The sequence below is a fragment of the Mus caroli genome, unplaced genomic scaffold (genome assembly GCF_978045245.1).
Source record: "Mus caroli unplaced genomic scaffold, Mus_caroli_1 scaffold_20, whole genome shotgun sequence".
Lineage (NCBI taxonomy): Eukaryota > Metazoa > Chordata > Mammalia > Rodentia > Muridae > Mus > Mus caroli.
The window spans coordinates 49,841,813-49,866,066 of record NW_028227275.1 but is presented as its reverse complement, the minus strand read 5'-3'; the positions used below and the strand labels follow the sequence as shown (position 1 = coordinate 49,866,066).

The 24,254-nt window shown below is 39.4% G+C and overlaps 1 protein-coding gene across 1 annotated transcript; it reads right to left on the bottom strand.

The window, feature by feature from the left end:
- Oosp1 (oocyte secreted protein 1) lies at positions 1-23,657 on the bottom strand. The gene is given in 5 exon segments (XM_021151473.2): positions 1-133; positions 608-727; positions 19,997-20,094; positions 21,330-21,511; positions 23,582-23,657. Coding segments are annotated over 5 exon segments (609 nt in total).
- Positions 23,658-24,254: the final 597 nt, after the last annotated feature.

Here is a 24,254-nt window from a genome sequence, read left to right as displayed (position 1 = left end):
CTACATTCTGGAGAAATGGAGAACCTAGAAGTTTTGATCCATGAAGCTAGGTACTTCAGCAGCCTCAGACCTGCTCGTTTCAGAGGCCTGAGGCTCCTTGGAGACCTGGTGGTCTTCACTTGATGTTGAAAGGCTGAAGAAATAAAATATGATGTCATCAGAGGATAGTGATGACAACTATAAATATGTGCTCAGGAAGAAGGCTATCCAGGTGACACTGCTTCTTTGGACCACCAATTGTAGGTCTCAATATAGGTACCACACACTTTGAGGTTGAGCCCTACCCACTCAGTTAATCTTCTCTGGAAACACCCTTACAGACACACCCATAGTTAGGTCTCCTAGATTCTAGTCTTCAAGTAAGACCAACTATCACAGTACCCAAGAGGGACATCACTAAGTCCTATGGGATCTCTACTGTCTACTAACAGACTAACAAGACCACTATCATCATTAGCAATTTAAACAAACACAGGAAGGCCTGATCTGGGAGCTGTTTAAGACCAATGTGTCTTTAGTCAACCAGGACATGTCCCTTGACTTTTTCCTTGGCATGTTTTAAGTAATGCCTAACAAAGATGTAAAATATAGTTTGGCATCTTCTTACTTTGATGGCACCGTCGTAACAGTTTGCTCATCTCTTCTTGCCCTCATATCTACTGTCCATTCAGGAGGATCACCAGTGAAATCTCCTCTACTTTCTGCTTCACAGACATGAGGACTCTGACTAAAATAGAGGAAGAAAAGAAGAGAAATATCACAGGGGGCTGAAGATCTATTCCAACCTTAGAGTTGAGAAAGCTCCACTCAAGGCCAAATTTCAGTGACTAATAGACAAAGTGATTTCCACTTATTTTTTCAAACCATTACAAAACAATGATCATTGACCATGGGTTCATCCTCTAATTCCATCATTGACCAATCAATGACCTTGGGCAAGAAATTCAAGTCCATTGTGCCTATTTCCTCACCTGAGAATTGATGTCATTGCATCTACTTCATGGAGTTGCCATAAGTAACAAACTATTTATCTAAGTGAGGCACTTACAACATAAGCCTATGATATAGGACTTTAAAATCCTAGCTACAGTGGGTAGACAAATCATAACTGATTGGGTACAGAAATCAAACATCAGTAATCAGCCACAAATAAGTCATTTATATTATCATCATAATCACATGTGTATAACACACATACACACCCAAATACACACACACACACACACACACACACACACACACATACACACAAACATTATAAAGGAAGAGGGTATGAAAAGATGGTAAGCACTGAAGGTCAGGGAGAACCAGAAAGACTGTCTCTGAAAATGGCAGGACCTCTGCACCCATGAGCTCATAGTACCTGTGGTTCCCTTCATAAGACCTGCATAAGATCAATCCATGTCATACAATATCATGGAGTGGGAAGAGGTTTGTGAGCCCTCAGCCCTAAATGAGGAGTTATGAATAAAGACATCTCAGGGAGAGAAAGTCAGTTGGTTTATTTTGTTTTTTGTTTTTGTTTTTGTTTTTAATTTGGTGCCTGGTAGGTCAATCACACTTTCATGGGTGACCCCACACCCAACACAAATTAGAAGAGAACAATATTTTTTTAAGTAGAAATACTATTATATTTGATTCTTTTTTTTTATTGGATACCTTATTTACATTTCAAATGTTATCGCCTTTCCTGGTTTCCCCTCCAGAAATCCCCCTCCCTCTGCTTCTATGCGGGTGCTCCCCAACCCACCCACCTACATTCTCCTCCCCACCTTGGCATTCCCCTTCATTGAAGATGTGGGGAAAGAGGAACACTCCTCCATTTTTGATGGGATTGCAAGCTGAAACAACCACTCTGGAAATCAGTCTGGTGGTTCCTCAGAAAATTGGACATAGTACTACCTGAGAGTCCATCTATACCACTCCTGGGAATATATCCAAAAGAAGCTCCAACATATAACAAAAGCACAATATTTTTTAAGTCCAAAAGAGAACACAGGCTCCCCTGAAGACAGCTTCCTGAGCCTTCCCAGAAGATTCCCTGCACTCAGAACAGTTGGTGGGAGCTCAGTGAACTCAGGATCCATCATCTCCCAAAACCCCTGCCCACTGAATACCACTCCCCTTTCGCCTAATGCTTTCTGCTGGGGCAGACTGCTAGCTAGTCTGCTCCCCTGAAGATACCATATCCTGAGCCATTCCAGAAGATCCACTGCACTCAGAGCAGTTGGTAAGGACCATCCCCACCCTGCCCCCAGAAAACATCTTCACACAAGACAACAGCTTGACTGCTTCTCTGAAGACTCAACAGGCTAAGGCCTCCCAGGAGATCTACTGCAGCCAAAGTAACAGATCAGCAGCTTCTCTGTCCCTCTGAAGAGCACCCTGTTGGAAAGCCCCACAGATGGCTACAGCCAGGGCCACAGGCCTACCAGGAGAACTGAAGCAACCCAGTAACAAAAGAGACAGATTCCAGATAGATTTACTCAGACCAGCAAACATGAGGAATAGCCAGATGTCGAGAGGCAAGTGCAAGACCACAAGCAACAGAAGCCAATATACATGTATATCATCAGAACCCAGTCCTCCCACCACAGCAAGCCCTGAATATACCAACACACCTGAAAATAGGAAAGCTGACCTAAAATCCAATCTCATGAAGAAAAATAGAGTCCTTTAAGGAGTATATATATATATATATATATATATATATATATATATATAATCACTGAAAAAAAATAAAGGAAAACACAGGTAAGCAGGTAGAAGCCCTTAAAGAGAAAACAAATAAATCCCTTAAAGAAATATGGGAAAACACAATCAAACAGGTGAAGGAATTGAATAAAGTGGTCCAAGACTTAAAGGTAAAAGTAGAAACAATAAAGAAAAGACAAAGGGAGGCAAACCTGGAAATGGAAAACCTAGGAAAGAGGTCAGGAATTACAGATGTAAGCATCACCAGCAGAATACAAGAGATAGAAGAGCTAATCTCAAGTATAGAAGATACCATAGAAGAGATTGACACAATGTTCAAGGAAAATTCAAAATGTAAAATAAACTTCTAACCCAAAGCATCCAGGAAATTCAGGACAATGAAGAGACCAGATCTAGGAAGTATCAGAATAGAGTAGAGTGACAGTCCCCAGCTCAAAAGACCTGAAAATGTCCTCAACAAAACCATAGAAGAAAACCTCCCCAACCAAAAGAAAGAGATGGCCATAAAGGTACAAGAAGCCTATAGAACAGCAAATAAATGGGGCCAGAAAAGAAAATTCTCTTGTCATATAATAATCAAAATGCTAAACACACAAAAAAAAGAAAGAATATTAAAAGCTTCAAGGGAAAAGGGCCAAGCAACATACAAAGGCAGACCTATCAGAATTACACCAGACTTCTCAACAGAGACTATGAAAGCCAGAAGAGTTTGATCAGAGGTCCTGAAGACTGTAAGAGAACACAAATGCCAGCCCAGGCTACAATACCCAGCAAAACTCTCAATCAACATAGATGGAGAAAACAAAATATTCCAAGACAAAACCAAATTCAAACAAATCTACCTACCAATCTAGCACTACAGAGGATCCTAGAAGGAAAACTCCAACACAAGCAAGGTACCTACACCAAAGACAAGACAAGATAGTAAGCATCTTACAACAAAGCCAAACAGAAAGAACCACAAGCACATAAATCCACCTACAAAAACAAACATATCAGAAACCAACAGTCATCTGCCTTTAATATCTCTCAATATTAATGGACTGAACTCACCTATAAAAAGACATAAGCTGGATACACAAACAAGATCCAGCATTTTGCTGCATATAAGAAACACACCTCAGCACCCAGAGCCAATCCTCTGCCACAGGGCTCCATACCCGAATAGTGCTGGGAGATAGATAGCCTCCCAGGAGTACAGACAAGCCTGTGAATGGAGGCAAGACCACCACTGCTGTTCAGAGGATTCCAGCCAGAACCCTCAGGACACAGGAACCATGGAGCTGCCTGGGACAGGAACCTTTCAGTTTCCCTATATGCCCGGAGCTGATCCTGCGCCACAGAGCTACATATACAAATACTGCCAGGAGAAAGCTGGTCTCCAAGGAATGCCTACACACCTTCGAGCATAGGTAAGACCACCACTTCTCTTCAAATTCCTGGCCAAGAGGGACCCTCCCAGAGCCATCAGGACACAAGAACGAAGGATCACCTGTGGATCGGATCCTTCTGGTTTCTGTCTGCACCCCAGAGCTCACCCTGTACCACAGCTCTCCATACCTAAATTCCTCCCAGAGAGAATGAGTCTCCCAGGAGTACTGACACACAGGCTTGCAGGAGGCACAAGACACAGTCTGAGACAGCAAGACCAGGTAACACCACAGATAACCAGATGGTGAAAGGCTAGGACAAGAACATAAGCAACAGAAACCAAGGCTACATGGTATCATCAGAACCCAGTGCTCCCATCACAACAAGCCCTGGTTACCCCAACACACTAAAAAAGCAAGACTCTGATTTAAAATCACATCTCATGACAATGATAGAGGACTTTTAAAAAGACTTAAATAACTTCCATAAAGAAATACAAGCAAACACAAGTAAACAGGTAGGAGCCCTTAAAGAGGAAACACAAAAATCCCTTAAAGAATTTTAGGAAAATACAACCAAACACATGAAGGAATTGAACAAAACCAGGATCTAAAAATGGAAATAGAAACAATTAAAAAAAAAAACCCACAGAGGGAGACAACATGGGAGATAGAAAACCTGGGGGGGGGGGGAAGAAAATCTAAGAAAGAGATCAGGAGATCAGGAGTCATAGATGCATGCATCGCCAACAGAATACAAGAAATAGAGGATCTCAGGTGCAGAAGATACCATAGAAAACATTGACACAAGAGGCAAAGGAAATGCAAAATGCAAAAAGATCCTAACCCAAAACATCCAGGAAATCCAAGATACAATGAGAAGAAGACAAAGACCAAACCTAAGGATAATAGGTATAGAAGAGAATGAAGATTCCCAACTTAAAGAGCCATTAAATATCTTCAACAAAATTGTAGAAGAAAACTACCCTAACCTAAAGAAAAAGATGCACATAAGCATACAAGAAGCCTACAGAACTGGAAATAGATTGGATCAGAAAAGGGATTCCTCCTGTCACATAATAATCAAAACACCAAACACACAAAACAAAGAAAGAATATTAAAAGCAGTAAGGGAAAAAGGTCAAGTAACATACATATAAAGTAACATATCAGAATTACACCAGACTTCTTACCAGAGACTACGAAAGCTAGAAGATCCTGAGCAGATCTCATACAGACCACTAAGGGAACACATATTCCAGCCCAGACTACTATACCCAACAAAACTCTCAATTACCACAGATAGAGAAAACAAGACATTCCATTACAAAACCAAATTTCACAAATCCAGTGCTACAAAGGATAATAGATAGAAAATGCCAACACAAGGAGGAAACTACACCCTAGAAAAAGCAAGAAAGTAATCTTCTTTCAAAAAACCCAAAAGAACATAACACACAAACATAAAAATAACATCAAAAATAACAGGAAGCAACAATCACTATTCCTTAATATCTCTTAACATAAATGGACTCAATTCCCCAATAAGAAGAAATAGACTAACAGACTAGATAAGTAAACAGGACCCAGCAATTTGCTGCATACAGGAAGTGCACCTCAGTGTGAAAGACAAACACTACCTCAGAGTAAAGGCTGGAAATACAATTTTCCAAGGAAATGGTCCTAAGAAACAAGCTGGAGTGGCCATTCTAATATCTGATAAAAATCGACACTCAACCAATAGTCATCAAAAAAAGATAAGGAAGGACACTTCTTACTCATCAAAGGAAAAATCTACCAATAAGAACTCTCAATTCTGAACACCTATGCCCCAAATGCAAGGGCACCCACATTCATAAAAGAAACTTTACTAAAGCTCAAAGCACACATTGCACAGCACACAATAATAGTGGGAGTCTTCAACACCCCACTCTCATCAATAGACAGATCAGGGAAACACAAACTAAACAGAGACACAGTGAATCTAACAGAAGGTATGGACCTAATGGATTTATCAATAGAACATTCCATCCTAAATCAAAAGAATACACCTTCTTCTCAGCACCTCATGGTACCTTCTCCAAAATTGAGCATATGATTGGTCACAAAACAGACCTCAACATATATAAGAAGACTGAAATAATCCCATGCATCCTATGAATCACTACAGATTAAAGCTGGTATTCAATAGCAACAAAAACAACAAAAACCCCACATACACATGGAAACTGAACAATGTTCTACTCAATGATAACTTGGTCAAGGAAGAAAGAAAGAAAGAAAGAAAGAAAGAAAGAAAGAAAGAAAGAAAGAAAGAAAGAAAGAAAGAAAGAAAGAAAGAAAGAAACTAAAGACTCTTTAGAATGTAATGAAAATGAAGGTACAACATACCCAAAATAATGGAACACACTAAAAGCAGTCCTAAAGGAAAAAAAAAAAACTCATAGCTCTGAGGGCCTCCAGAAAAGAAACTTGAGAGAGCATACACTAGCAGCTTAATAGTACATCTGGAAGATCTAGAACAAAAAGAAGCAAATACACCCAAGAGAAGTAGACGGCAGGAAATAATCAAACACAGGGCTGAAGTCAACCAAGTAGAAACAAAAAGAACTATACAAAGAGTCAACAAAAACCAGGAGCTGGTTCTTTGAGAAAAATCGACAAAATAGATAAACCCTTAGCCAGACTAACCAGAGGGCACAGAGACAGTATCCAAATTAACAAAATCAGAAATGAAAAGGGAGATATAACAACAAAAACTGAATAAATGAAAAAAAATCACCATATCCTACTACAAAAGCCTATACTCAACACAACTGGAAAATCTGGATGAAATGGACAACTTTCTAGACAGATACCAAATACCAAAATTAAATCAGGATAAGATAAACTATCTAAACACTCCCATAACCTCTAAACATAGAAGCTGTCATCAAAAGTCTCCCAACAAAAAAAAAAAAAAAAAAAAGCCCAGGACAAGATGGGTTTAGTGCAGAATTCGATCAAACCTTCAAAGATCTAAAAACAACACTCTTCAAATTATTCCACAAAATAGAAACAGAAGAAACACTACCCAACTTGTTCTATACAGTCACAAGTACATTATAATTAAACCATACATTCAACAAAGAAAGAGAATTTCAGACTAATTTCCCTTATGAATATTGATGCAAAAATACTCAATAAAATTCTTGAAAGCCAAATCCAAGAACATATCAAAATTATCATTCACCACAATCAAGTAGGCCTCATCCAGGGATGCAGGGATGGTTCAAAATATAGAAATCCATCAATGTAATCCACTATATAAACAAACTCAAAGGAAAAAAAAACACAATCCACATTAGATGTTGAAAAGCATTTGACAAAATGCAACATCCCTTCATGTTAAAAGACTTGGAAAAATCAGGAATTCAGGGCCCATATCTAAACACAGTAAAAGCAATATACAGCGAACCAGTAGCCAACTAAATGGAAAGAAACTTGAAGCAATCCCACTAAAATCAGGGACTGGACAAGGCTGCGGTCTCTCTCACCATCTATTCAATATAGTACTTGAAGTTCTAGCTAGAGCAATTAGACAACAAAAGGAGATCAAAGGGATACAAATTAGAAAGGAAGAAGTCAAAATATCATTATTTTCAGATGATATGATAGTATACTTAGGTGACCCCAAAAACTCTACTAGAGAACTCCTACAACTGATAAACTTCAGCAAAATGGCTGGATATAAAATTAACTCAAACAAATGAGTAACCTTCCTATACTCAAAGAATAAACAGGCTGAGAAAGAAATTCAGGAAATGACACTCTTCAAAATAGCCACAAATAATATAAAATACCTTGGTGTGACTCTAACCAAGCAAGTGAAAGATCTGTATGACAACAACTTCAAGTCTTAGAAGAAATAAATCAAAGAAGACCTCAGAAGATGGAAAGATCTCCCATGTTCAAGGATTGGCAAGACTATTATAGTACAAATGGCCATCTTGCTGAAAGCAATCTACAGATTCAATACAATCCCCATCAAAATTCCATCTCAATTCTTCATAGAGTTACAAAGTGCAATTTGCAAATTCATCTGGAATATTCTCAACAATAAAAGAACTTCTGGGTAAATCACCACCCCTGACCTCAAGCTGTACTACAGAGCAATCATGATTAAAAAAACAAAAACAAAAAATACTGCATGCTATTGGTACAGTGACAGGCATGTAGATCAACAGAATAGAACTGAAGACTCAGAATGAACCCGCACACCTATGGTCACTTGATCTTTGACAAAGAAGCTAAAACCATCCAGTGGAAAAAAAGACCAGCATTTTCAACAAATGGTGCTGGTTCAACTGGAGGTCAACATGTAGAATAATGCAAATTGATCTATTCTTATTGCCCTGTCCAAGGGGATCAAGGACCTCTACATAAAAACAGTTACACTGAATCTAATAGAAGAGAAAGTGGGGATAAGTTTCAGAACAGAACACCCATGACTTATGCTCTAAGATCAAGAATTGACAAATGGGACTTCATAAAATTGCAAAGCTTCTGAAAGGACAAAACAGCAGCCAAAAGATTGATAAAATATCTTTACTAATCCTACATCCAATACATACAAAGAACTCAAGAAGTTAGACTCCAGAGAACCAAATAACCCTATCAAAAGTGGGGAAAAGAGAGAGCTAAAGAGAATTCTCAACTGAGGAAACTCGAAGGGCTCAAAAGCACCTAGAGAAATGTTCAACATCCTCATCAGGGAAATGCAAATCAAAACAACCCTGAGATTCCAGCTCCCACCAGTCAGAATGGCTAAGATGAAAAACTCAGGTGACAGCAGGTGCTGGCGAGGATGTGGAGAAAGAGGAACACTCCTCCATTGGTGGTGGGATTGCAAGCTGGTAAAACCACTCTGGAAATCAGTTTGGTGGTTCCTCAGAAAATTGGACATAGTATTACCTTAGGTCCCAGTTATACTACTCCTGGGCATGTACCCAGAAGATGTTTCAACTTGTAATATGGACACATGCTCCACTATGTTCATTGCAGCCATATTTATGATAGCCAGAAGCTGGAAACAACCCAGACATCTCTCAACAGAGGAATGGATACAGAAAATGTTGTACATTTACACAATGGAATACTACTCAGCTATTAAAAAATAATGACTTCATGAAATTCTCAGGCAAATGGATAGAACTTGAGAATATCATCCTGAGTACACTGACTCAGTCACAAAGGAACAAACATGGTATGTACTCACTGATAAGTGGATACTAGCCCAAAAGTTCAGAATACCCAAGATTCAATTCACAGACCATATGAAGCCTAACAAGAAGGAAGAACAAAATGTGAATGTTTCAGTGCTTTTTTGAAGGGTAAACAAAATGCTCACCGGAGGAAATATGGATACAAACTGTCGAGCAGAGACTGAAGGAAAGGCCATCCAGAAACTGCCCCACCTGGGGATCCATCCCATTTACAGCCACCAAACCCGGACGTCACTGTGGATGCCAGGAAGTGCTTGCTGATAGAAGCCTGATATGGCTGTCTCCCAAGAGGCTCTGCCAGAGCCTGACACATACAGAGGAAGCTCACAGCCAATCATTGGACTGAGTTTGGGGGTCCTCGATGAAGGAATTGGAGAAGGGACTAAAGGAGCTGAGGGGTCTTGCAGTCCTATGGAGGGAGCAACAGAGTCAACAGGGCAGACCCCCAGAGCTCCTGGGGACTGGACCACCGAGCAAAGAATGCACATGGAATGACCAATGGTGCTGGCCACATACCTGGCAGAGGATGATGGCCTTGTTGGACATCAGTGGGAGGAGAGGCCCTTGGTCCTGAGGGTGTTTGATTCCCCAGTGGAGGGGAATACCAGGGCAGAAGGATTGGAGTGGGTAGGTTGGGGGAGCACCCTCATAGAGTCGGGGGAAGGATGGGATAGGGGCTTTCCAAAGGGGAGACCTGGAAGGGGGACAACATTTGAAATGTAAATAAAGAAATTACCAGAGAGAGAGAGAGAGAGAGAGAGAGAGAGAGAAAGAAAGCTCAATAACAAAGACAGACACTATCTCAGAGTAAAAGGATGGAAAAAGGTCTTCCAAGTAAATGGTCCCAGGAAACAGCTGGAGTTGGCATTCTAATATCCAATAAAATAGACTTTCAACCAAAAGTTATCAAGTATGATGAGGACAGACACTTCATGTTCATCAAAGGGAAAATCCACCAAGAGAAAGTCTCATTCTGAATAACTATGCCTCAAATGCAAGGGCACCCACATTCATGAAAGAAACTTACTAAAGCTCAAAACACACATTGAACCCCATGCAATAATAATGGGAGATTTCCAATACAGCACTCTTACCAATGGACAGGTCATTAAAACAGAAACTAAAGAGAGACACAATAAAATTAATAGAGGTTATGAACCAAATGGATTTAACAGATATCTATAGAATATTTCACACTGAAACAAAAGAATACACCTTCTTCTCAGCACCCCATAGTACCTTCTTCTCAGCACCCCATAGTACCTTCTTCTCAGCACCCCATAGTACCTTCTTCTCAGCACCCCATAGTACCTTCTTCTCAGCACCCCATAGTACCTTCTTCTCAGCACCCCATAGTACCTTCTTCTCAGCACCCCATAGTACCTTCTTCTCAGCACCCCATAGTACCTTCTTCTCAGCACCCCATAGTACCTTCTTCTCAGCACCCCATAGTACCTTCTTCTCAGCACCCCATAGTACCTTCTTCAAAATTGACCATTTAATTGGTCACAAAACAACCATCTACTGATACAAGAAGGTTGAAATAATCCCATGCATCCTATCAGATTACTATGGCCAAAGGCAGTTTTCAATAATAGCAAAAACAAGAGAAAGCCCACATATACATGGAAACTGAACAACTCTCTACTCAATGATGACTTGGTCAGGGAAGAAAGGAAGGAAGGAAATTAAAAACTTCCTGGAATTCAAGGAAAATATTGACACAGCATACCCAAACTTATGGACACAATGAAAGTAGTGCTAAGAGGAAAATTTACAGCACTAAGTGCCCTGGTAAAGAAACTAGAGAGATCATATTGTTGTGCCCTGAATTCATGGGAATCCCAGATGAGCCCAAGAATTTCAAAGTCCACTGCAACTCTCAAAAGAGTCTTTTATTTTCAAGTTTGAACTTAGTTTGCCCACCTAGCACTCACTGTGTGAATGTTGTCAAGCAACCCTGAGTCCAAAAATCATTGGGTTGATATCCAGTATAGTTAGGAATAGTGTGAATATTCACAGAAAAGGGGAGTAGAGGGTGGAATAGCACTGAAGGGGGGAGGTTAATGGGTGTGTGTTCAAAGACTAATTTTATGGCCAGTTGTAACTGTCTGTGACCTGACCTCTGATCTCCCTTGAGCTTGTTATTTCTCTAAGATCTCAAGGACAGGCACCTGGAGACTTATCAGGAGGAGTGTTACTTTTTGGAGACACAAAGGTGGGGAGAATGTCTTCTCAGAATGTCCGAATTAAGTGCCATTCTAGGATAGGGGAAGGGGAGGGAACCCCAGGCTGCTGCAGGAGGATGCAGCACAGAAACCAGCTGTCAGCATATCGTGCTTGCCTGGGGGGCTAGTGGGGGGAGGTTGGGAGCCTCTGGAGAGGAACACAAAGGTAAACTGTCTGTACACAACACTGATGTCTCTCAAGTATCAGTAATTCAGGGGTTACAACAATTACACTAGCAACTTAACAGCACATCTGAGAGCTCTGGAACAAAACGAAGGAAACACATCCCAAAGGAGTAGTTGGCAGAAAATAGTCAAACTCAGGGCTGAAATCAACCAAATAGAAACAAAGAGAACAATACAAAGAATCAACAAAACCAAAATCTGGTTCTTTGAGAAAATCAACAAAATATATAAACCCATAACCAAACTAACTAAAGGGCCCAGAGGCAGCATCCAAATTAATAAAATCAGAAATGAAAAAAGAGACATAACAATAGAAACTATGGAAATTCAAAAAAAAAAAAAAGATCATCAGATCCTACTACAAAAGTCTACACTCAACAAAACTGGAAAATCTAGATAAAATGGATGGTTTACTAGACAGATGCCACATACCAAAGTTAAATCAAGAGCGGGTAAAATATCTAAACAGGCCCATATCCCATAAGGAAAGAGAAGAGGTCATTAAAAAACGCCCAACCAAAAAAAGCCCAGCTGCAGAATTCTAACAGACCTTCAAAGAAGTCCTGATACAAATACTTCTCAAACTATTCCATAAAATAGAAACAGAAGGAACACTACCTAATTCATTCTATGAAACTACAATTACTCTGATACTTAAACCACACAAGTACCCAACCAAAACCGAGAACTTCAGACCAATCTTGCTTATGAATATTGATGCAAAAATACTCAATAAAATTCTTGCAAACCAAATCCAAGAACACATCAAAACAATCATTCACCACAATCAAGCAGGCTTTATCCCAGGGATGCAAGGTTGGTTCAATATATGAAAATCCATTAATGTAATCCACTATACAAACAAACTCAAAGAAAAACTCATGATCATCTCCTCAGATGCAGAAAAAGCATTTCAAAATACAACACCCCTTCATGTTAAAAGTCTTAGAGAAATCAGGAATCCAAGGTCCATACCTAAACATAATAAAAGCAATATACTGCAAACCAATAGCCAATATCAAATTAAATGGAGAGATACTAAAATCAGGGACAAGACAATGATGCCCACTCTCTCCCTACCTATTCAATATAGTACTTGAAGTTCTAGCTAGAACAATAAGACAACAAAAGGAGGTCAAGGAGATACAAATTTGCAAAGAAGAAGTCAAGGTATCACTATTTGCAGATGATATGATAGTACACATAGGCAACCCCAAAAATTCTACCAGAGAATTTCTACAAGTGAAAAACCACTTCAACAAAGTGGCTGGATATAAAATTAACTCAAATAAATCAATAGCCTTCCTTTATACAAATGGTAAACAGGCTGAGAAAGAAATTAAGGAAACAACTCCCTTCACAGTAGCCACAAATAGTATAAAAATATCTGAGGGTAACTCTAACCAAACAAGTGAAAGATCTGTATGACAAGACTTTAAGTCTCTCAAGACACACCGGAAAAGCTAGACCCGGATCTAAAAGCATATCTCATGATGATGGTAGAGAACATCAAGAAGGACTTTAATAACTCACTTAAAGAAATACAGGAGAACACTACTAAACAGGTAGAAGACATTAAGGAGGAAGCACAAAAATCCCTTAAAGAATTGCAGGAAAATACAACCAAACAGGTGATGGAATTGAATACAACCATCCAAGACCTAAAAAGGGAAGTAGACACAATAAAGAAAACCCAAAGTGAGGCAACGCTGGAGATAGAAACCCTAGGAAAGAAATCTGGAACCATAGATGCGAGCATCAGCAACAGAATACAAGAGATGGAAGAGAGAATCTCAGGTGCAGAAGATTCTATAGAAAGCATCAGCAAAACAATCAAAGAAAATGGAAAATGCAAAAAGATCCTAACTCAAAACATCCAGGAAATCCAGGACACAATGAGAAGACCAAACCTATGGATAATAGGAGTAGATGAGAATGAAGATTTTTCAACTCAAAGGACTGGCAAATATCTTCAACAAATTTATAGAAGAAAAATTCCCTAACCTAAAGAAAGAAATGCCCATGAACATACAAGAATCCTACAAAACTCCAATTAGACTAGACCAGAAAAGAAATTCCTCCTGACACATAATATTCAGAACAACAAATGCACTAAATAAAGATAGAATATTAAAAGCAGTAAGGAAAAAGGTCAAGTAACATATAAAGGCAAGCCTATCAGAATTACACCAGATTTATCACCAGAGACTCTGAAAGCCAGAAGAGCCTAGTCAGATGTTATACAGACACTAAGAGAACACAAATGCCAGCCCAGGATACTATACCCAGCCAAACTCTCAATTACCATAGATGGAGAAATCAAAGTATTCCACGACAAAACCAACTTCACACATTATCTTTCCAGGAATCCAGTCCTTCAAAGGATAATAACAGAAAAAAAAAAAAAAAAAAAACAATACAAGGACAGAAACCATGTCCTAGAAAAAGCAAGAAAGTAATCCCTCAACAAACCTAAAAGAAGAGAGCCACAAGAACAAAATGCCAAATTTAGCAACAAAAATAATAGGAAGCAACAATTAATTTTCCTCAATATCTCTTAATATCAATGGACTCAATTCCCCAATAAAAAGACATAGACTAACAGACTGGCTTCACAAACAGGACCCAACATTTTGCTGCTTACAGGAAACTCATCTCAGAGAAAAAGATAGACACTACCTCAGAATAAAAGGCTGGAAAACAATTTTCCAAGCAAATGGCATGAAGAAACAAGCTGGAGTAGCCATTCTAATATCTAATAAAATCGACTTCTAACCCAAAGTCATCAAAAAAGACAAGGAGGGGCACTTCATACTCATTAAAGGTAAAATCCCCCAAGAGGAACTCTCAATTCTGAATATCTATGCTCCAAATACAAGGGCAGCCACATTCATTAAAGAAACTTTAGTAAAGCTCAAAGCACACATTGCACCTCACACAATAATAGTGGGAGACTTCAAAACACTGCTTTCACCAATGGACAGATCATGGAAGCAGAAACTAAACAGGGACACAGTGAAACTAACAGAGTTATGAATCAAATGGATCTGACAGATATCTACAGAACATTTTATCCTAAAACAAAAGGATATACCTTCTTCTCAGCACCTCATGGTACCTTCCCCAAAATTGACCACATAATAGGTCACAAAACAGGCCTCAACAGATACAAAAATATTGAAATTGTCCCATGCATCCTATCAGATCACCATGGACTAAGGCTGATCTTCAATAACAAAATAAATAATAGAAAGCCAACATTCACGTGGAAAATGAACAACACTCTTCTCAATGATACCTTGGTCAAGGAAGGAATAAAGAAAGAAATTAAGGACTTTTTGGAGTTTAATGAAAATGAAGCCACAACATACCTAAACTTATGGGACACAATGAAAGCATTTCTAAGAGGAAAACTCATAGCTCTGAGTGCCTCCAAAAAGAAACTAGAGAGAGCACACATTAGCAGCTTGACAACACACCTAAAAGCTCTAGACAAAAGGAAGCAAATTCACCCAAGAAGAGTAGAAGGCAGGAAATAAACTCAGGGGCAAAATCCACCAAGTGGAAACAAGAAGAACTATTCAAAGAATCAACCAATCGAGGAGCTGGTTCATTGAGAAAATCAACAAGACAGATAAACCCTCAGCCAGACACTCTAGAGGGCACAGGGAAAACATCCAATTAACAAAATCAGAAATGAAAAGGGAGACATAACAACAGATCCTGAAGAAATCCAGAAAACCATCAGATCCTTCTACAAAAGGCTATACTCAACAAAACTGGAGAACCTGGATGAAATGGACAAGTTTCTCAGTTACCAGGTACCAAAGTTAAATCAAGATCAGGTTAATGATCTAAACAGTCCTATATCCCCTAAAGAAATAGAAGCAGTCATTAATAGTCTCCCAACCAAAAAAAGGCCAGGACCAGATGGGTTTAGTGCAGAGTTCTATCAGACCTTCAAAGAAGATCTAATCCCAGTTCTTCACAAACTATTCCACAAAATAGAAACAAAAGGTACTCTACCCAACTCATTTTATGAAGCCACAATTACTCTGATACCTAAACCACAAAAGGACCCCACAAAGATAGAGAAATTCAGACCAATATCCCTTATGAATATTGATGCAAAAATCCTCAATAAAGTTCTCACTAACCGAATTCAAGAACACATCAAAACAATCATCCATCCTGACCAAGTAGGTTTCATCTCAGGGATGCAAGGATGGTTCAATATATGGAAATCTATCAAAGTAATCCAGTACATAAACAAACTCAAAGACAAAAACCACAAGATCATCTCGTTAGATGCGGAGAAAGCATTTGACAAAATCCAACACCCATTCATGATAAAAGTCTTGGAAAGATCAGGAATTCAAGGCCCATACCTAACCATGATAAAAGCAATCTACAGCAAACCAGTAGCCAACATCAAAGTAAAAGGTGAGAAGCTGGAAGCAATCCCACTAAAATCAGGGACTAGACAAGGCTGCCCACTTTCTCCATACCTATTCAACATTGTACTTGAAGTCCTAGCCAGAGCAATTAGACAACAAAAGGAGATCAAAGGGATACAAATTGGAAAGGAAGAAGTCAAAATATCACTCTTTGCAGATATGATAGTATATATAAGTGACCCTAAAAATTCCACCAGAAAACTCCTAAACCTGATAAACAGCTTCAGTGAAGTAGTTGGATATAAAATTAACTCAAGCAAGTCAATGGCTTTTCTGTACACAAAGGATAAACAGGCTGAGAAAGAAATTAGGGAAACAACACCCTTCTCAATAGTCACAAATAAAATGAAATACTTGGCATGATTCTAACTAAGGAAGTGAAAGATCTGTATGATAAGAACTTCAAGTCTCTGAATAAAGAAATTAAAGAAGATCTCAGAAGATGGAAAGATCTCCCATGCTCATGGATTGGCAGGATCAACATTGTAAAAATGGCTATCTTACCAAAAGCAATCTACAGATTCAATGCAATCCCCATCAAAATTCCAGCTCAATTCTTCAACGAATTAGAAAGAGCAATCTGCAACTTCATCTGGAATAACAAAAAACCTAGGATAGCAAAAACTCTTCTCAAGGATAAAAGAACCTCTGGTGGAATCACCATGCCTGACCTATAGTTGTACTAGAAAGCAATTGTGATAAAAAAAAAAAAAAAAAAAAACTACATGGTACTGGTATAGCGAGAGACAAGTAGACCATTGGAACAGAATTGAAGACCCAGAGATGAACCCACACACCTATGGTCACTTGATCTTTGACAAGGGAGCTAAAACCACCCAATGGAAAAAAGACAGCATTTTCAACAAATGGTGCTGGCATAACTGGTTGTTATCATAGAGAAGAATGCGAATCGATCCATTCCTATCTCCTTGTACTACGGTCAAATCTAAGTGGATTAAGGAACTCCACATAAAACCAGAGACACTGAAACTTATAGAGGAGAAAGTGGGGAAAAGCCTCAAAGATATGGATACAGGGAAAAAATTCCTGAATAGAACAGCAATGGCTTGTGCTGTAAGATCGAGAATCAATAAATGGGACCTCATAAAGTTGCAAAGCTCCTGCAAGGGAAAAGACACCATCAAGTCACCAACAGATTGGGAAAGGATCTTTACCTATCCTAAATCAGATAGGGGACAATATCCAACATATATAAAGAACTCAAGAACGTGGACTCCAGAAAATCAAATAACCCCGTTATAAAATGGGGCTAAGAGCTGAACAAAGAATTCTCACCTGAGGAATACCAAATGGCAGAGAAGCACCTGAAAAAATGTTCAACATCCTTAATCATCAGGGAAATGCAAATCAAAACAACCCTGAGATTCCACCTCACACCAGCCAGAATGGCTAAGATCAAAAATTCAGGTGACAGTAGATGCTGGTGAGGATGTGGAGAAAGAGGAACACTCCTTTATTGTTGGTAGGATTGCAAGCTTGTACAACCACTCTGGAAATCAGTCTGGCAGTTCCTCAGAAAATTGGACATAGTACTACCGGAGGATCCTGCAATACCTCTTCTGGGCATATATCCAGAAGATGTTCCAACCGGTAAGAAGGACACATGCCCCACTATGTTCATAGCAGCCTTATTTATAATAGCCAGAAGCTGGAAAGAACCCAGATGCCCCTCACAGAGGAATGGAAACAGAAAATGTGGTACATTTACACAATGGAGTACTACTCAGCTATTAAAATGAATGAATTTATGAAATTCCTAGGCAAATGGATGGACCTGGAGGGCATCATCCTGAGTGAGGTAATCCAATCACAAAGGAACTCACACAATATATACTCACTGATAAGTGGATATTAGTCCAGAAAGTTAGGATACCCAAGATATAAGATACAATTTGCTAAACGCATGAAACTCAAGAAGAACGAAGACCAAAGTGTGGACACTTTGCCCCTTCTTAGAATTGGGAACAAAACACCCATGGAAGGAGTTACAGAGACAAAGTTTGGAGCTGTGAGGAAAGGATTGACCATCTAGAGACTGCCATATCCAGGGATCCATCCCATAATCAGCTTCCAAACGCTGACACCATTGCATACACTAGCAAGATGTTGCTGAAAGGACCCAGATATAGCTGTCTCTTGTGAGACTATGCCAGGGCCTAGCAAACACAGAAGTGGATGCTCACAGTCAGCTATTGGATGGATCACAGGGCCCCCAATGGAGGAGCTAGAGAAAGTACCCAAGGTGCTAAAGGGATCTGCAACCCTATAGGTGGAACAACATTATGAACTAACCAGTACCCCGGAGCTCTTGACTCTAGCTGCATATGTATCAAAAGATTGCCTAGTAGGCCATCACTGGAAAGAGAGGCCCATTGGACTTGCAAACTTTGTATGCCCCAGTACAGGGGAACACCAGGGCCAAAAAGTGGAAGTTGGTGGGTAGGGAAGTGGGGGGGAGGGTATGGGGGACTTTTGGGATAGCATTTAAATATAAATGAGGAAAATACCTAATAAAAAATACTTTTAAAAAGGATTAAAGAATTAAAATTTTCAAATTAAAAAAAAAAAAAAGACTGGCTCACATTAAGTTACAGTGAGGTCTTTTAACTTCAAAAAACTAAACAAAACAAAAAGAAGTCAAATGAATGGAGCAAGTCAGTCTGCAGCCTGGAAGAGCTTTAAAACTTTTAAGCTAGGCTAATTCCTCAATCACTATGCACTATTCAAGGCCTGGGAACTTGTCTAGACTGATTCAGATATTTTTTTCTGTTTAACATTTTAGTTTCCTGAAGAACAGAAAGTCATATGTCATAAATGCTTACATAGTCTAAAATTATTTGAAATTGATCATACCTATTCTCTCTGTAGTTGTAACAATTGTCCAGGGACCAAAAGATAAAATGTATCACAAAAGTAAAAAATGTATTTCTTTTGAAATCATGAGTTTGCCTCCTTTGTGTGCTGTGTATAAACAAGCATCCTGGTTGCTACTCAGAGATGCAAGACTCACCCATCCAAGTCTCTACTCATTCATTCATTCCTGCCCTCTCAGCTGATTCTTGGCTCCTGCTGGAACCTGTGTCAGATACTAAATGGGGCTGATCCCCGTCAGATATTAAATACCTTTAATTGTTTTTCTTCAGATGACTTTGAACAGAGAAATCTAATAGCTTGCTCCCTAAAACCCTGCCAAGTTTATCATAACTTTACCAAGACCTGATTAAAGTTGCTAATGATCTACACCTTAGACTTTCTCACAGGGATCAACTAATAAGATACAAAACGAAGGGGTATGATTTGAATCTGCTCTCCCTCCCTGTGGCTTCAGCACCATGCACCCACCAACTGTGCTGCATTCTGGCCTTGATTTTTCTGATATACTTCTGTATCTTTCAGGATTTTTTTTTTCTTTCCGTACTGAGTAAATTTTAGTGTGGACTTATTTCTAGAGCATTTGAGTGTTTAGCTGGGTGAAACTGGTGAGGTTTTCATTCACTCTGACTAGTACTGGAAAAGTGGATTATCCTTCTCTTTCCCAGCATGCTAACACTCTAGGAGATAACTGTAATTTTTAAAACCCATGGCCAAGGATAGGAGGAACCATTAGGTTTTGGTTCCTCCTACCACCATACCCCTACACCCATGCCCATGCCCACCCTGGGTTGTGTGACTTAACATGTAGGGCTGGTGGCTCTTATCTAAAGGGTTGAGGGGAAGCCAGAGCCTTGGACAGGTGCATGGCATATTGCACTCACCTGTGCATAACACAGGACAAACTCATCTCAGCTTGTAGAGAAGCATTTTTTGAGATGTATGTAAGTTTCGTCTGCAGCAGAGTGACATCACAAAGAACCTACAGGAGTAAAGAAAATGTACATCTGTGTTTATCTCACAGATCTCAGGAGACTTCAAAGGATTTGAGTAGGAGCTTATAAGTACTTAAAGTTCCCAAATAGAAAAAGTCATTTTCCAACAATTACTCATGGAATGCAGAACTAATTTCTAAATAAAGAGAAGAGTTCAATATGGTACACTTCCTGGATGTAAAAGCCACATAATACTTGTTAATTGAAAGATCAGATATTCATTTCATATTTAAAAAAAAAAGAAAATATCCAATAAAAAAATCATGTGCTTACACTTCCTTTCCAGGGGCAGAGCAGAAGGTAAAGTGCTGCTTATTGCAGAGACTACCAGCTTTCAGAGAAGCCAAAATGCATTTGGAATAAATACTTCTGAAAATGTTACTGAAATGATTAACTCTGGACATTTGCTTTGATACTGGGACTCATATGATCAGCTGTCCTTAACACCACAGGTTACTGGTGTGCTCCACCATGCCCAGTTTCTGTGCTGTTAGGGACTAAAGACAGAGCCTTGTGCATGCTAGATGAGCACTCTAGCAACTGAGATGCATGGATACAGCCCCAGACCCTGTGTCATTTCTTAAAAAATCAAATCAAATAAAAAAAGAACAACTGCCCTGGTGAAGTTCCAGTTCTAATCAGTTTTCTGACCAGAATGCTAAACTCTCTGCAGGGTTGGCCACCAGCTGAGTTCATCACAGACTAGGTTCTCCTTCACCCAATAGTCAGTCATTCTCCAAGGGCACTTCATGAGCACTCTGTATCCTGCATGCTCAGCTCCATCTAAAACTTTCTTCCTGCGTCACCGAATCTGTCATTCATCTCAACCTGCCGAAGTTGTACAATTCTCTTAATAAGTACTGTTTCAGCACAGCCTCTCTGACTTTTATTTTCTTAATCAACTCAAAAATCCCAGCTAATGTTACACACCAATATGCACAACTAACCTATCCATCCCCCAATAATGAACCCTGAAGACTTTTGTGATGTCTATCCAATATTACTCCCTTCCACCTAAGGCTAGCCAAATGTCATGGGCTGTAACTAGTTTGGGGAACTACTTTATGATATTTAGAAAACTGGTCTCTACCCTCAGCTAGCAACTTAATATCATTTGTCCTGGATGTTAAAGATATTAATACAGCTGTGTGACAAATAGAAACTATAATTTCCATTTTGTGGATCTAAGGAAGGGACCATAGGCACTAGTGTTCCTTCTTACTTTATTGACAATGCCACAGGAGTAAGTACGGTAGATAAATTCATAGATATCATTTGGCCAGACAGTGGTCACAGGGCAGCCAATTCCTAAAAACACTTCATCAGGGTCCATAAAAATGTTGTGAAATATCGTAGGTTTGATCCTGAGTTGGAACCAGTAGTTGGCACATTGCAGATGAATGGCTAAGAAAGAGAAAGAGAACATTTCTGTTACTAGGCTGCATGGGAATCATCACAGAACATTTGAGCAAGGCTAGTTAATACAAGCGTTCATCCCCTAACTAAATAAAACGTGTTAGAGAAGCAAGTCTGGAAAAGATGATCACCTGTGATAATGTCATGCCTAAGAAACTCACATATACTCCTAGCTACCAAATATATATTTTTAGTAAGCCTGTCAGGGGGAGAGATCTATACACATTTAAAGTGTTTTAATTCTGTTCTCTTTAGTTGTATTTTTCTTAGGACAAGTCTTACTATGTAGCCCTGGCTGGCCTTGAATTCAGAGATCCACCTACCTCTGCCTTCCAAGTGCTGAGACTAAAGGTGTGAGCCACCATGCACCAGTCTCAAAGTCAGCATTTTATACAGCTGGGGCATAAGGACACGTTTCGATTGTAGCATATGTGACGGACAGAACATGCTCTGTACTCCTGATCAACGCCTTCCTCTACTAGCCCTTGTTCTCACCTCTCTCCCCACAGCCTCATGATACATAAATGCACCCAGGGTTGATGTAGTGATAAGCACTCGTCAAGAACACTGTAACCAACTTATTAAGCCATGCTTGTTTGATATCCCTGGAAGGCCTACTCTTTTTGTTTTTACTTTTTTAAGGAAATGGAGGAATGGATCTGGGGAAGAAGGGAGATGGGGGAGAGGGACTGGGAGGAATGGAGGGGAGGGGAAACTGTTTGGGATGTAATATATGAGAGAATTTTTAAAAGTAAAAACAAAAAAACCTACATATAAAGAGAAAAAAAGAACGCTACAACCAAACAATTGTGTGTGCATGAAATTTGAGTGAAGATAATATCACATTTCTCTTTTTAGCTCAGAATATCTGGAGAAAATATTCTACACACACACACACACACACACATACACACATCAATAAATAGCACGCTAGAAGTCCTAACAATAAGAAAAAAAAACAACTTGCAATGTATTCATTTCATGTATTACAAAATAGTAATTAAAATAAACCAAACCAATGCTACAGATATCTTTAAATAATACTGAGCCAAGTAAAGCTGTAGAATGAACTATAAATAAAACTTCAGATGCCTGCAAACCATACTTCTGTTCCTCTGAAGCTGAAGTGAAATTATGAAATATGCAATGGAATGGCTGGTTAGTAATCTTCCATGTGAATAGAGAGAAGATGCAGAGATCAGAACGACCAACCACAGGGACTCACACTGTGATTCCCACTGTATCTTAAGTAAATGTAAGCAAGCCAATGGGAATTTAATAAGTCTAGACAATGAGGTGGTGGAGAGTAATACAATTCCTAGAGCTGTTGCCTTTAAACAGCTTCTAATAAAAAGAAATTGAACACATTGATCAATCCATTAAGAGTCTTGCAGCTTCCCTAGCATCAAGACTGGATTATCTTGTTGAAAGTAATTTGACAAAAATACAGAACTTTTCATTGTAATTCTAAACTTTCAAACTAAGAGTCTACACTCATATATAGGTAACCAAGCATTCTAGTTTGCTCAAAGTAGACTTGTTGGCATTTAAGCTGAGGGAACTGGATCAGTTAGTCACTTTACTACAAGAAGCTGACCTTTCCTCTCTAGATACTGTGCTCTATAACAGATAAGTCTGTTATAGGCCAATAACTGTTCCTGTCTGAAAGAATTAGAGGGATGGAAATGGAGAGGAGCCTGAGGCCCTCCAGAGTACTGGATTAAAGGTGTGTACCAGCAAGCCCAGTGATTCCTGAGTTCTTAACAGCCAATAGATACCTCTGTACTGTCTAAGCCATTCCACTTTGCTTAAAACGTACTCACTTCAAGTATTGAACCCCCAGAATGTGACATGGTCTGAAAGGGTCAAAAGAAAAAGTGAGCTGGAGAAAGAAGAAAAAAAAAAAAAACCTCAAGTTAGGACAGTGTCTAATCTCAGTAGAATTGTGGCATTCTAAGATCATGCATCTGAAAGAGACCAATCTATATGAAAAAGCCTAAATGCCACATCCCTCAGCACACGTTAAGAAATTACAGTCCTCTAAGTCACGAGTGATACCTGACCAATCATCAGCACAAGTCTTCATAAAGGAAAGAAGCAGGAGGAGGCCCAGTAGGCCCACGAAAGGCTTCATTGCTCAGGCTGAAGATCAAACCCCAGAGAGGAAATGAGAAACAGGAAAGAGTAAGAGGCCTTCTTATGTGCTAGAGCAGATGACCTTCAGGTGGCAGTAACTAAGTAGCACCTCTGACAGCACACATGCCAACAGTTCCTTGTCTAAAGTGTAACACTTATTTAGGCAATGAAGAGCTAGAGAGAACATGATGTAAAACCTACCCCTGGAGTGTTCTCATAGCACACTTGAAACTCAAATCCAGCTCTTGACCCTGGCTGCAGAGAGATGAGACTTCTGCAGGTGATTCCAAAGGAACAGAAGCCCGCCTTGCATGAGAATCTGTACCACTGTGTATAGAGTGGTTTTATACACTTTCTTAAAACTCCCTAACGTCCCAAAATATCTGCGGCTCCATATCTGAACACTGAAGGAGTAACTGTCTGAGAATATAATCGTCCTGTGTAGCTGAGAATGCAAAGGCCCAACCCCATGAGGCCTCCCATAACCATCCCACCAATCCACCTCTGAGCATAGCTCTCAATCAGTCTCATCTGAAGAATGTTCTCTTAAATACATCATGACTGAATTACGTGCATTCTTTTTGTCTGACTGAGC